This window comes from Taurulus bubalis (genome assembly GCF_910589615.1).
Source record: "Taurulus bubalis genome assembly, chromosome: 15".
NCBI classification, from domain to species: Eukaryota; Metazoa; Chordata; class Actinopteri; order Perciformes; family Cottidae; genus Taurulus; species Taurulus bubalis.
This window is the reverse complement of record NC_136603.1, coordinates 3105849-3119785: the sequence shown is the minus strand read 5'-3', so window position 1 is coordinate 3119785 and position 13937 is coordinate 3105849. Positions and strand designations below refer to the sequence as shown.

Below are 13937 nucleotides of genomic sequence, written 5' to 3'. Positions count from 1 at the left end.
AAGAAACGGAAAGTACCGTTACTGAAGTTATGTTACAAATAAATCAACGTTGTCTTCTCGTTTCACTCGGGGAACAAACGGCGTTCTTCTGGCTGAAAGATGAAATACGAATTGATTTTGTGGGATATCTACGAATATCAGCGCTTTATTTATTTGTAGGTTTAGCTACACGATGAGGCCGGATTATGCGAGTATTCCCACTTTGATGTTAGTCAGTGGCCTTCGTTGAGAGAAGGACTTGATGTACCAGGCGGTTGGTTGAGAGGCTTCACAGTTTTATCTTACACTTCCTTCAGTGTTAGGAAAAGAAGCGTCTTCGTTACTCGTGGAGGGTTCAGTGGATGAAGCGGTAGCAGCGCATGAAGCGATAGCAGCGCATGAAAGGGAAGTGTGTCTTTACATCATTTTTTCTTTCCAACAGACACGTCGCGGGTTTCCTTCGAGGCGGCCGACAGACCCAACTACTTCCTGTCCGCGGGCCCCGGCGGCCAGGTGAGGCTGTCCAAGTGGGAGGGGAGCGATGCATTCTGGGACGGAGCCACCTTCGTCCTCCACAGGAACACCTGGGCCCCCGGCTACGACGCGCTGGAGTCCCACGCCAAGCCGGGCTTCTTCCTGCACGCCACGCCGGTCCGCCTGCACCTGCTCAAGTACCGGCACGCCGACAGCTTCCGCAAGGCCACGCTGTTCCGGCTGACAGGTCAGCGGTGCCGAGACGACCGACGTGCAGCGAACGCATCACACAAGCTGCTCCTCTACAGTCGGGGTTACACGGGTCGCACTGAAAGCACCGGGGTGTTCCAGCTCAATATTGTGTTGCCATCATCTAATTCAACAATGAAACAGATTGATGACAAACATAACGGCGTTTCATAGCCTCAGTAGAAACTGCCTCGGCTCAGAAATTCTAATAAAGAAAAAACTATTAATAAATACAAATAAATAAGAATAAATGCAAATAAATAAATAAATAAAAAATAATGAAAATAAATATAAAATAAATAGTAATAATCATAATACATACAAAATAAATAAATAGATGAAACGAAACAAAATGAAGAAAGAAATGAAGAAAGTTCTTTTCTCTATTTTTGCCGTCTGACACAAATTAAATTAAATGGACGTCGCTTTACAATTACGTCTCCGAAGCACAGATGTCTCCTTTTGTTTAATGCCTATTTCCTTGACTCCTCTCTCCTCGTGTGAAATGAGTAGAGTTGAGTTTACAGGCCGACTTCTTGCCTCATTAATATTCATAATTATCGTAGTTGTGCGCACACAATGAGGAGTTGTGGCTCAATTACATTACAAAAAAGTATACATCTATTCGGGAAGAATGACGACATTTTAGAGCTTAAATGAGGCTTCCTGAGCAGATCGTGTCTCTCGTCTCCACATTTTGAACACTTTTCATCTCATCACAAAAAGTAATTATTAAAATAAACAGAAATCAAATGAGGTCATTTTATCGATTTTACATAATTTCTTAAATTCACCTTTTAAAAAGGCACTTGCGTTTGAGATACATATCCATGTTTTACATCAAACATTGCAGAACAATCTCAGCTCTCTATATAATGAGGCACCATTGTCATAAGGCACAAGTGTAAAGAGATAATATGACCCTAAAGCTGAAAAATGTAATCTATGAGGAAACGTTTCAAACACTGTGTTGTTTGTTGGTGAAATCTGAAGAAGATGATCTGGAAAGGCACGTCGAGGTTCTGGAGATACTTTTAAGCCTCAGTGACCAGCTGGCCCCCGGGGGTCAAAGGTCAAGAGACTCCTCTGGCTGCATTCTCCGCTCAGATAGCAGCCGGGCTAATCGCTGATGCTAAAAATACAGCAGCGTTAGTTAATGGAGGAACGCCAGGGAGCCAATAGCAGATTGTATTTCCTGCTGACTGACGGGTTTCTACGTCCTTCACGTTGCCGCTCTGTGAAAACATCGTTTTTGTTTTGCATCAACATTTTATGAGCAGTTTATTTGAGGTATTGAGTATATTTTAACAGTTTGATGCCATTAAATAACCAAAAAAAAGAAGGAAAAGTAAAATTTCTTTGACAAATATTGGAAAACAATGGAATCTTTATATCCAACCTTTTCCCACGTGCCTTTAAAAGTTTCAGTTCAGTCAAAGTTTCTTTGCTTCTCCTGAGGTGTTCAAGGGACATCAGAGAGTTGGAAATCCGATGATAATGTCTATATTTAGTGTTTCTGGCTCTGATAAATAGTGTAATTTTGGTCTCCTCTCGTCCAAAACAATAAATAAAACGAGTAAAAACACTGAATGAAGCAGCTCCATGTTAAAAATCTGTGTTCCTGAAGGCTGTTTTCGGTTAATCGCTTGTTTACAACTACTGTCCAAAAGAGGCTTTAAAAATCTATACCTAAAATAGACAAAGAAAAGAAATACATACAAATACATACACAAAAAAAAGGATTGAAAAACAGGTGTGTCTAGAGGTGTGTTAATAATAATAATAATAATACATTGTAGTGCTTTAAAAGTTACTCAAATGTACTTTACATGGTAAAAACTGAAACGGAAGCAAAAGCGATAAAAACAAAGCAAATAAATGACATCATAACAGGAAAAAGACAATTACAGTATTAGTTTTGAGAACAGTGTTGGTTTTCTTTTAGCTGTGATCACATCAGATCAGTGCTGGACGTTAATAACTGTTGTTCTTCAGCGATGTTTGAGACGCGACCGTCTCGCGACCTTGAAGTAAGAGAATAAGTGTCTTTTCCCATCAGGCCCCAGCGCGGACGCCCTGCCGGGTCCTCGGTGTCAGTGGAGGTACGATTCCTGCGTCGTCCCCTGCTTCAAGACCTGCAGCGACCCGTCCGCTGAAGCCTGCGGCGCCATCCCACAGTGAGACCTTTGACCTCTTCAGTAACCTGCAAGCGGCTCGTGGTCTCCGCTGGAGCTCGAGAGTCACACACGATTTACAGTTTTATAAATCAATCGCCCACCCACCTAGGGGTGGATGGGTTTTAATGGGTTGAAGTGACATGAAACACGACGTTCATTGTGCGTTTTATTGTACTTTGTATTCACGGCTCTGTGTCTCTCTCCGTACAGGGTGGAGGGCTGCCTTCCTGTCTGCCCCGCCCACATGGTCCTGGATGAGGTCACCCGCCGCTGTGTCTTCGCTGAAGACTGTGAGTTTTTTGTCAGATGTTAAAACTGAATTTTTTCATACAACAGGACGTTGTGTGGTTGGATAGTTGGAGCAGCGGGTACACGGGATAGTTAAAATATTTACTGTTCAGCAACCTTTCTGATATTAAGTGAGATTTTTATATCGTCTTGTTTATCAGTGTGCAATAATAACATTAACTTTATATTATGCCGTCAAATTAAAACAAATCTGTGATGTTTTTCCATGGAGCAACATTTTGAAGGAGAAAACATTGTTCCTACATATTCATTAATCCTAACAACTTTTCATCAATCTTGTTTATCAGCAAAAAATAAATAAATTCTGCAAAGAAGGAAACAAGTCCGAGCCAATCTCTCATGGACTCGTCCTCCAGCAGTAGTTCATATGTTCAGGGGAATTGTTTTTTCAATAGGATATTTGCTAAAATCTAATTTAGCCATCGCTGGTTTCTCCAAAGTTGCCGACTACTCCTTTAACTTTGATGGACTCGTGCTGCGTTCACTTGGAATCAGCCAGACGAGTGTCACCTTCTGGACGTCAAGGGAAAATCAAACGAGTGCAAAACGAGATTTGTGTGGCGATATGTTGCTGCGGTGAAATCATATTCAATAATTCCATGAATGCATGTAGCTTTAAAACGCAGCTTTCTCTTAAAATTCCAGTGCAAACTTAAAGAACTTTGTCCTGGTGTGAGCGAGCTACATTAGCATTCGGTTGTAAATTACGGGCGGCAATAATATAAAAATATTTAACTCTGGTTGGCCGTCCAGCATCTGAGTCCATGTGAATGCAGCACCACTGATACTTCTACTGGTCTTCACCTGGCTGTGTGCGTTCTCAACAGTGGAAATTGTTAAGTTGAAAACAAAAGGAAATCAGGGGAGAATATGTAATAATCGCCATGGTTCACTCTTATTCGACCATTACCTTTGAATTTGTTTTTAGTTTCAGATAAAACATTAAATCAACATTAAATATCATAACATATCAAATCCCTGAAATGAGCAGAAAACAGAGGTGGGTCAGCAAAGATAGACTTTAGAAATCATGTCGTTTGCATGACCTCGAACCCGAAATAGACCAAACCCTCCATGAAATAAGACCTAAAGGAATCGTCACTCTAACACCTGTCTCTTTGTTGTTTGGGTTCAGGCATTAAGGGCCCAGTTGCTGTGCAGCCTGTAACGCCAACCTCTGCAGCTGTGACTTCTGCAACCACCACGAGCACTGCTGCCTTTACCAGGCCCCTCCAGACCACCACCACAACCACAGCATCCTCCACCGCTCCGCTCACCACTCCCACCAGTAAAACCAGCACCACTAGTCCCGCCGTTAGCACTCAGACGACCTCATCTGAAGCAGCGCCGGCCCCTGAGGATCTGACCCATCCGGTCTCCGTCTCTACTTCTGCAGCTCCTGAACCTTCCAGGACATCAGGACCCCCGTCTCCTCCAACAGCGCCCCCTGCTGTCAGGCCGGAGGCGGAGGAGTCGCTGTCTACCGGCAGAGCGACTGAAGCTTTGCCCACCGCTGCGGCGTCGACGCCCAGAGCTGTGAGCTCCACCACCGGCTCCTTGGTTCCCGTCATGTCCAGAACGAGCAGCGCTCCTTCCGCCGTCACGGCTCTCCACCAGGTCACCTCCTCCGTCAAGCCCACCGACCTCCCGCAGCCGCTCTTCTCCACCACTGCTGCCACGACCCTGCAGCCGTCTACCGCAAGCCCCGACGAAGGGCCAACCTCCGTCAGTGCCCCTCCTCCCGTTGTCGTCCACCCGACCACAGAGGCCAAAGAGGCCACAGAGGCCACAGAGGCCACGACACATTCAGCAGCAGTCATTCCGGTTGTAACCACCTCAAGTCCAAGTCCTGCTCCGGTCTCAGAGACGGCTCCGGTCACAGACCGGACTACTGTTCCCAGTTCAGCTACCACTGTGATAAGATACACCAGCACAAAGCCTGTAACAGTGAAGCAACTTACTCTATCATCATCAACAACAACAACAACAACAACAACAACAACAACTAAACCCATTCTTTCAGGTTTACCAACCACAGCCTCAGTAACCTCCTCACCTCTGCCGATCTCGCCTCCTGTCGAAACAGGAACTACATCTATACCCACAGTCACTTCCGCTAAAACCACAGAATCAGTTACACCAGTTGCACCTTTCACCACCGGTAAGACAACACCTGTGATAAGTCCAGAAACAACATCACCACCTGGTGCAACAGAGAAGATTCTGCTCACTACTCCCACTGAACTTACGACTTCTACAACAGCTGTTCCTGAGATGCCAACGTCATCTCCAATCCACGTTGCACCAACTACAACTACACCGTCCGCTCTTTCCTCCGCTGCAACTGACTGGAGAACCACAACAAAGAAAGTGACCATACTTGAATCCACTGTGTCTGAATTACCGAGAGTTCCCACAACAACGGCTGCACCTCCACCGCTGAAGATTACCGACGTCCCAACTTCTCCCGCGTCCACCACCACGACTTATGCAGAAAGAACCTCCTGGTCTACCGCCGCCCCAACGGCGGAGGAAACCACTCGGACCACAACTTCCAGACCTCCAGAGATGTTCACCGTGTCCACAGGCCCTCCTGCTACGACAAAACCAACTGAACCGCCAATGCCTCCAACGGAAACCACCGCTGTGCCACGTTTACCAACAGCAGAGAGCTCCACCCATCCTGCCTCTACCGTTGGTACCTCCGAGCCGTGGCATTGGGAAACCTCCTTCGCCTCGCTCTCCAGCCCCACAGTGAAGACGCCACCAGAGGTCACCTCCAAAACTGTCCTCCTTGAAGTCACTTCCACTAAAACTACCGAAGTGCCTCGGCTTCCCGTAACGTCAATGCCGTTTGTCACCTCGACCAAAACTACAATGCCTCCTGAAATCTCAACCACGGAGATTGCCGCAACGATGAGCAGGACTGACATGGCGGCTCCATCGCCTCCACCTGCGCCTGGTGTTCCTGAGACACTTCTCACCACCGTCCCTACAAGAGCTCCACCGGGCGACCTCACCATGACGCTCAGACCCGTCGCTGTGCAGCCGATTACAGAGACGACGCATCCAGCGACCGGCAGAGCGGAGGTGTCAACAAGAGCTAAGACCATGGCACCTCCGTCTTGGTCGCCGTCGCACACGACCACTACCTCCACCGCAGCTCCAAGGCCGCCGCCTGTCCAGGACGTAGTCACCACCCGGTCGGTGTCCACGGAAAGATCTACGCCGGCTACAACGACCACCACCATCGCAAGGACGACTGACGTCAGATCGACTCCCAGGGTTCCCGTGACGACAAGAGTTACCCCCAGAATCACGTCAACTGAGAGGTCAACCGCCAGGCCGATCACCGCAAGGGTTACCGTTGCAACAAGGCCCCCAGCATCAACGGCCAGCTCGACCACTCTCGGCCCACCGGCCGTCCCGCCAAGTCCTGGATCAACAGCCACGTCGGGGTTGCCGTCTGCGACCGTCGCAACATCTGCCGGGTTGGTCGTCACATCCGACGCGACCGAACGTGCCGACACAACCACGGCGGTGCCTCCCGGCCTCGCCACCGTAAGCACGCTGGCGCCTCCCGGTCTCGCCACCGAAAGCACTCTGGCGCCTCCCGGCCTCGCCACCGTAAGCACTCTAGCGCCTCCCGGCCTCGCCACCGTAAGCACTCCGCCGGCTCCCGGCCTCGCCACCGTAAGCACTCCGCCGGCTCCCGGCCTCGCCACCGTAGGCACTCCGGCACCTCCCGGCCTCGCCACCGTAAGCACTCCGCCGGCTCCCAGCCTCGCCACCGTAAGCACTCCGGCACCTCCCGGCCTCGCCACCGTTAGCACTCCGCCGGCTCCCGGCCTCGCCACCGTAAGCACTCCGCCGGCTCCCGGCCTCGCCACCGTAAGCACTCCGGCACCTCCCGGCCTCGCCACCGTAAGCACTCCGGCACCTCCCGGCCTCGCCACCGTAAGCACTACGGCGCCTCCCGGCCTCGCCACCGTAAGCACTCCGCCGGCTCCCGGCCTCGCCACCGTAAGCACTCCGGCACCTCCCGGCCTCGCCACCGTAAGCACTCCGCCGGCTCCCGGCCTCGCCACCGTAAGCACTACGCCGGCTCCTGGCCTCGCCACCGTAAGCACTCCGGCGCCTCCCGGCCTAGACACCGTAAGCACTCCGCCGGCTCCCGGCCTAGACACCGTAAGCACTCCGCCGGCTCCCGGCCTTGACACCGTAAGCAGTCCGGCACCTGTTCCCACTCTCACGACAGTCACGGTATCTACAGCTGTTCCCACCACAACCGCCAGAGATTCAGCCACACCTGTGAAAACACTGACGACCAAAGAGAGTGATGCGTTGCCATCCACGTCGCAACCGGCGACGCCTCTGCCTGACACTCACCTGACCTCTACCCAGAAGCTCGCTGTTCCCGCTACGACGTCGCTCCCAGCAGCCACCTCGGTCCAGACTACCGAGCAGGACGGAGTCCATCACACAAGTCCGGGTGCAACGGCGCCTCCTGCAACGACGCCTCCTGCAACGACGTTGCTCTACACACCTTTAGAAACGACCAGACACACAGCCGAGGTGACGACGTCCATGGCGGTATTGGCTACGAGGATGTGCACAGTAGGTTGATCCTTCCCTCAGTCACATATTTCGAAATTAGCAACAGGACAAGCTTTATTTTCTATTCATACATGTTTTCGAACCATTTAGTGATAATCCTGTGCACCAAACAATTTCAAAATAAAAGCCCCAACTGCTGCTTTTATCACACAAAACATATCCTTCTCCTTGTGTTTATTCTCCTTAAGAGCTGCAGACAAGTTGATTCATGTGATACAGAAGTACGAGGTGCAATAACAAGTATTGCAAAACACATGGTCACTTCGGTCACATGAGTGGTATGAAAAGCCAAAAGTGACATTAAACATTTTTTCACATGATTTTTTTGGCGTTTTTAGCCAAAAAAGCAAAACTTTTTTACACGTTTCTGACTGCTTTTATACGGCGTAAAAAAACGCCGTTCTAAAGTCCGGAAGAAGAGTTGCGTAAAATTAAAACAAAGTGCCGTTCTTAACATAAATAATGAAAATAGAAGAGTTTAATGTCCCTTTCGGCTTGAGTGAGTCAGCTGAAGAAGCCAATGAAGGAGGCCATGGCATTTGGTCAAAAGCGGCAGAAAAATCTTGTTTACAATATTTTGATCACAATGAAATGCATCTCCACATTTGACGTAGACTTCAGCTTTTAGTTGAATCATTCTCTAAGACACACTGTTTTTTTCTTCCTGCTTACAATCTTAATGTTTTGTTGTTGTTTTCCTTAATTTGTTTTCCAGCCTCCGTATGCAGAGATCGTCGATGAGTGCACGAAGTACATCTGCGTCAACAACCAGCTCGTCCTGTTCAACAAATCTCAGAGCTGCCCCTTCACCTCCGACCCCCCGAACTGCGGCCTGCTCGGCTTCGCCGTGCTGGTCAACGGAGACAAGTGCTGCCCAAAGTGGGAGTGTCCATGTGAGGGAATCATTTCTCCAGACCGGTGATGTTTCCCTCAAGACGTGGCAGATCTTTTCAGGTTCTCATTGTCGTCCCTCCCGTGTGCTGCAGGTCGCTGCTCCATGTTCCCGGATCTGAACCTCATCACGTTTGACGGGAGCAGCGTTGCCGTCTACAAGGCCGCCTCTTACATCGTGACCCAGCTGCCCAACGAGACCGTCAGCGCCCTGGTTCAGGAGTGTCCCGTCGATTCAGACTCACCGGTGAGTCAATGTCACACGCAGCAAAGATTTTGGGCTATTTTGCTTCCGAAACACGTCTTCTTTCAGACGAGTGGAAAGAAAACATCCAGAATACACATTCAGGTTTTATTTTACTATTTTGTCTGTTTGCGTCTGTAGATTTCTCCTAAATTCACCAAAAGTACCGTTAGATAATACAAAATGTTTTTGTTTTAATGTGATGAAGTGGTGAAGTTTCATGGTGATATCTGATTAGTTCATGTGTTGACCCTCTTCACCTGTAGAGTCTTCATCATGATGTCATGTCACTAACTTCTCTTTAAAGGACGTTTTCTCTCCATGAGTTTGTTCTCAGACTCTGATCCAGAAATCTCCACTTCAGCAGCTCTTACATCACCAAACTTTACTCTTTCATTCCTACATATATTCTGAGGGTTTATGCTCAGTTATACACATTCATTCATAAAAACATGGAGAAAATAGATTTTGATACAAAGATATCCAAAATTCCCTTTGTAAAACAAAATGAAACAAGTTGTTTTTCATGTATATGAATCGGCACACAATCAGTTGGTTAATGATTCATTTTCATGTTCAAACATACAATTTCAAATCTTATTATCTATCTATCTATCTTATTGTCAGTAATCCGCTTAATGTTTAAAGTTTAACGATGGACTTTCCTTCCAAAGGTGCTCTGGAACTTCACCAACCTGTGTCTGGTGGCGCTCAACATCACACACAAATCCAACCACATCATCATCAACCGGCTGCAGAGGAGGGTAAGAAGCAGACTTCCATGTTTATTCCCTTTGCTTATGAACGCAACTGACCTGACGACGTCTTCTCCCAGCTCTACGTCAACGCGCGCTACGCCAAGCCTCGCTTCAAGAAGTTCGGCTTCGAGATCTACGACACCGGCAACATGTACCTGATCCGCAGCCCGGCCGGCCTCAAGCTGCAGTGGTACCACAGCACCGGCATGCTGGTGATCGACACCGACAGCGCCGGCAACAAGCTGCACACGATGGGCCTCTGTGGTGAGAGCTCCTGCAGACACACCTTTACCTGTAACAGCTGGTCTTTGAAGCAGTTTCCTCTTCCTCTTTCCTCGCGATCACAAAGAAGCTGGAAAACATTGTGGAATGTTACTTTTACACATTTTTATTTCTATGAAAGTTAAATATTTCTTCTTTAGGGATGTAGGAATTATTACATTGTGTTTATGAAGCCGTACAAATGTGTAGAGTAGTGTGCGATTTGGCCGTCAACATCTTGGCTTTTTAGCAACCAGTGAACAGAAGTGACCATATTTGTGAGTTGGAAGAGTGACGTAAAGACGTTGTGTACGTTTCTGTAGAGACCTGTCAATCACCTTGTAGCCCCGCCCCTAAAGCTTCCCCTGCTTTATGGTCTGTTTGACTCTAAATGACCATAATTTACTAAATGAACATCATGCTGTATTGAAGAAGACTTGAAACTAGAGATTGAGACATAAACTCATGTTTACAATGTTTCCTGAGGGAATAAATCAAGAGAAGTAGAGTCATTTATATAGACTTCTATACAACCAGAAGAGTCACCCCCTGGTGGTCAGGAGAGAGAATGCAGCTTTAACACATGAAACATAGACTTCTATACAACCAGAAGAGTCTCCCCCTGGCAGTCAGGAGAGAGAATGCAGCTTCAACATATGAAACATAGACTTCTATACAACCAGAGGAGTCGCCCCCTGGTGGTCAGGAGAGAGAATGCAGCTTTAACACATGAAGCATAGACTTCTATACAACCAGAGGAGTTGCGTCTCTCTCTCTGGCTTTTGTTTTTTCTAGTTGCTGAGAATTTAAAAAAAAAGGTCAACTTTGGTTAAAACACTGCGCCCGTCATTGTCCCTTTTTACCCAATCATAGTGGAGGAGGGGCGGGACAAAAGGCCGACCTCAAAGATGAGATGAAATGTGTTTTATCACCTTCTCCCCTCCCCTCAGGTTTCTGTGACGGAGACCCAACAAACGACCTGACTCTGGCCAACGGCACCACGGTGGGCGCCAGCGAGGATCCGGCCGTCTTCATCGACAGCTGGCAGGTTCCCAACACCACCGGCTACATCAGCCACAGCCGGCTCCGCGAGCTCAACTGCTCCACCAGCGACTGCTCCGGCTGCCTGCTCATGCTGCAGGACGCCGCCTTCCTCCCCTGCCACGCCTTCGTACGTACAACCCGCCTCTGCACGTTCCTCTGCAAAGACATCTTTTCAAATGGCTGTTTTGACATCTGTATCATTTCATCAGGAGGTATATTGATACAATGACTGTCGGTTTCTGGTTTCCAGGTCCCACCGAGCACCTTCTGTGAGGTCTGGGTACGAGATGCAGAGTACGTCAACAACCAGTGTGTGGCGCTGGCCGCCTACGTGGCCTCCTGCCACAAATTCAACACCTGCATCGAGTGGAGGAGGCCGGACTACTGCCGTAAGACGCCAGCTTCCCTTTGAGCCGGGGGGGAACTCTTCTGTGTGAAAAGAATGATACTGTGACTCCGTCAGGGAGCGATCCAAATAAAATACGGTTAAATATCTCATTTATCGTCGCGAGCCTCTGCAGACGGAGACGTTTATACTGCGCTGCATTATTCTTCTCGCCACCAGAGGGCGGACAAGCGGAAGGAACTGTGAGGAATCAAAAACACAGCGAGTGTAAAGCAGAGAGTTGAACACAGACTGTAGATGTAACCGGCAAGAAGCCATCAACCTCCAGAGTGGAGATTATCTGTAAACTCAAATCTCATATTCATGCACTATTTTATTACCTTCATGCAAACCCTGTAAAGGAAGTATTAAAAGCATCATATATATTAATAATGAAGGTTGAATGTCCTTTAAAACAATTGGATTTAGCTGCTTTGCTAAAGCGAATATAAACTAAGCTTACAGCAGTTTGTAGTTCTTAAATATGAGAACAGATGTTGCAGTTGTGCATTGGTAAGTTTAGGCCCTACAGCAGAATAAAGATCTGTTTAAACCCCGTCATCTTTTAAAGTCTAAAAGCTTTTAATTGTCTCAACTTAAATGCTTCTTTTGCTCTCTTGTCTTTTGATTTCATTGCTGAAATGTCACTCGCCTAAAGTACAGTGACGTGACGTGTTTGTTACGTGTTCATGACGTGTTCATGACGTGTTCATGTCGTGTTCATGTCGTGTTCATGTCGTGTTCATGTCTTGTTCATGATGTGTTCATGGCGTGTTCATGTTGTGTTCATGTCGTGTTCATAACGTGTTCATGTCATGTTTGTGTTGTGTTCATGTTTGTGTCGTGTTCATGTCATGTTTGTGTCGTGTTCATGTTTGTGTCGTGTTCATGTCATGTTTGTGTCGTGTTCATGTTTGTGTCGTGTTCATGTCATGTTTGTGTCGTGATCATGTCATGTTTGTGTCGTGTTCATGTCGTGTTCATAACGTGTTCATGTCATGTTTGTGTCGTGTTCATGTCGTGTTCATGTCGTGTTCATAACGTGTTCATGTCATGTTTGTGTCGTGTTCATGTCGTGTTCATGTCATGTTTGTGTCGTGTTCATGTCGTGTTCATGTCGTGTTCATGTCGTGTTCATAACGTGTTCATGTCGTGTTTGTGTCGTGTTCATGATGTGTTCATGTCATGTTTGTGTCGTGTTCATGTTGTGTTCATGTCGTGTTCATGACGTGTTCATGTCGTGTTCATGTTGTGTTCATGTCATGTTTGTGTCGTGTTCATGTCGTGTTCATGTTTGTGTCGTGTTCATGTCATGTTTGTGTCGTGATCATGTCATGTTTGTGTCGTGTTCATGTCATGTTTGTGTCGTGTTCATGTCATGTTTGTGTCGTGTTCATGTTTGTGTCGTGTTCATGTCATGTTTGTGTCGTGATCATGTCATGTTTGTGTCGTGTTCATGTTTGTGTCGTGTTCATGTCATGTTTGTGTCGTGATCATGTCATGTTTGTGTCGTGTTCATGTCGTGTTCATGTCGTGTTCATAACGTGTTCATGTCGTGTTTGTGTCGTGTTCATGATGTGTTCATGTCATGTTTGTGTCGTGTTCATGTTGTGTTCATGTCGTGTTCATGACGTGTTCATGTCGTGTTCATGTTGTGTTCATGTCATGTTTGTGTCGTGTTCATGTCGTGTTCATGTTTGTGTCGTGTTCATGTCATGTTTGTGTCGTGATCATGTCATGTTTGTGTCGTGTTCATGTTTGTGTCGTGTTCATGTCATGTTTGTGTCGTGATCATGTCATGTTTGTGTCGTGTTCATGTCGTGTTCATAACGTGTTCATGTCATGTTTGTGTCGTGTTCATGTCGTGTTCATGTCGTGTTCATAACGTGTTGATGTCATGTTTGTGTCGTGTTCATGACGTGTTCATGTCATGTTTGTGTCGTGTTCATGTCGTGTTCATGTCATGTTTGTGTCGTGTTCATTTCATGTTTGTGTCGTGTTCATGACGTGTTCATGTCATGCTTGTGTCGTGTTCATGTCGTGTTCATGTCATGTTTGTGTCGTGTTCATGTCGTGTTCATGTCGTGTTCATAACGTGTTCATGTCGTGTTTGTGTCGTGTTCATGTCATGTTTGTGTCGTGTACATAACGTATTCATGTCATGTTTCTGTCGTGTTCATGACGTGTTCATGTCATGTTTGTGTCGTGTTCATGTCGTGATCATGTCATGTTTGTGTCGTGTTCATGTCGTGATCATGTCATGTTTCTGTCGTGTTCATGACGTGTTCATGTCATGTTTGTGTCGTGTTCATGTCGTGATCATGTCATGTTTGTGTCGTGTTCATAACGTGTTCATGTCATGTTTGTGTCGTGTTCATGTCGTGTTCATAACGTGTTCATGTCATGTTTGTGTCGTGTTCATGTCATGTTTGTGTCGTGTTCATGACGTGTTCATGTCATGTTTGTGTCGTGTTCATGTCGTGTTCATGTCATGTTTGTGTCGTGTTCATGTCATGTTTGTGTCGTGTTCATGTCGTGTTCATGTCATG

The 13937-nt window shown here is 47.2% G+C and overlaps 1 protein-coding gene across 1 annotated transcript in view; it reads left to right on the top strand.

Annotated features, from left to right (window-relative positions):
- The window catches only part of otog (otogelin), a gene marked incomplete at both ends in the record, with an annotated part of 64935 nt that overhangs the window by 40354 nt on the left and 10644 nt on the right, over nt 1-13937 (top strand). The window contains 11 exons of the mRNA XM_079230509.1: nt 422-707; nt 2769-2879; nt 3090-3169; nt 4324-5028; nt 5227-7805; nt 8521-8698; nt 8792-8943; nt 9615-9704; nt 9776-9962; nt 10910-11130; nt 11254-11392. Of these exons, the coding sequence (XP_079086635.1) occupies nt 422-707; nt 2769-2879; nt 3090-3169; nt 4324-5028; nt 5227-7805; nt 8521-8698; nt 8792-8943; nt 9615-9704; nt 9776-9962; nt 10910-11130; nt 11254-11392 (4728 nt within the window). The remainder of the gene's footprint in view (nt 1-421; nt 708-2768; nt 2880-3089; nt 3170-4323; nt 5029-5226; nt 7806-8520; nt 8699-8791; nt 8944-9614; nt 9705-9775; nt 9963-10909; nt 11131-11253; nt 11393-13937) is intronic.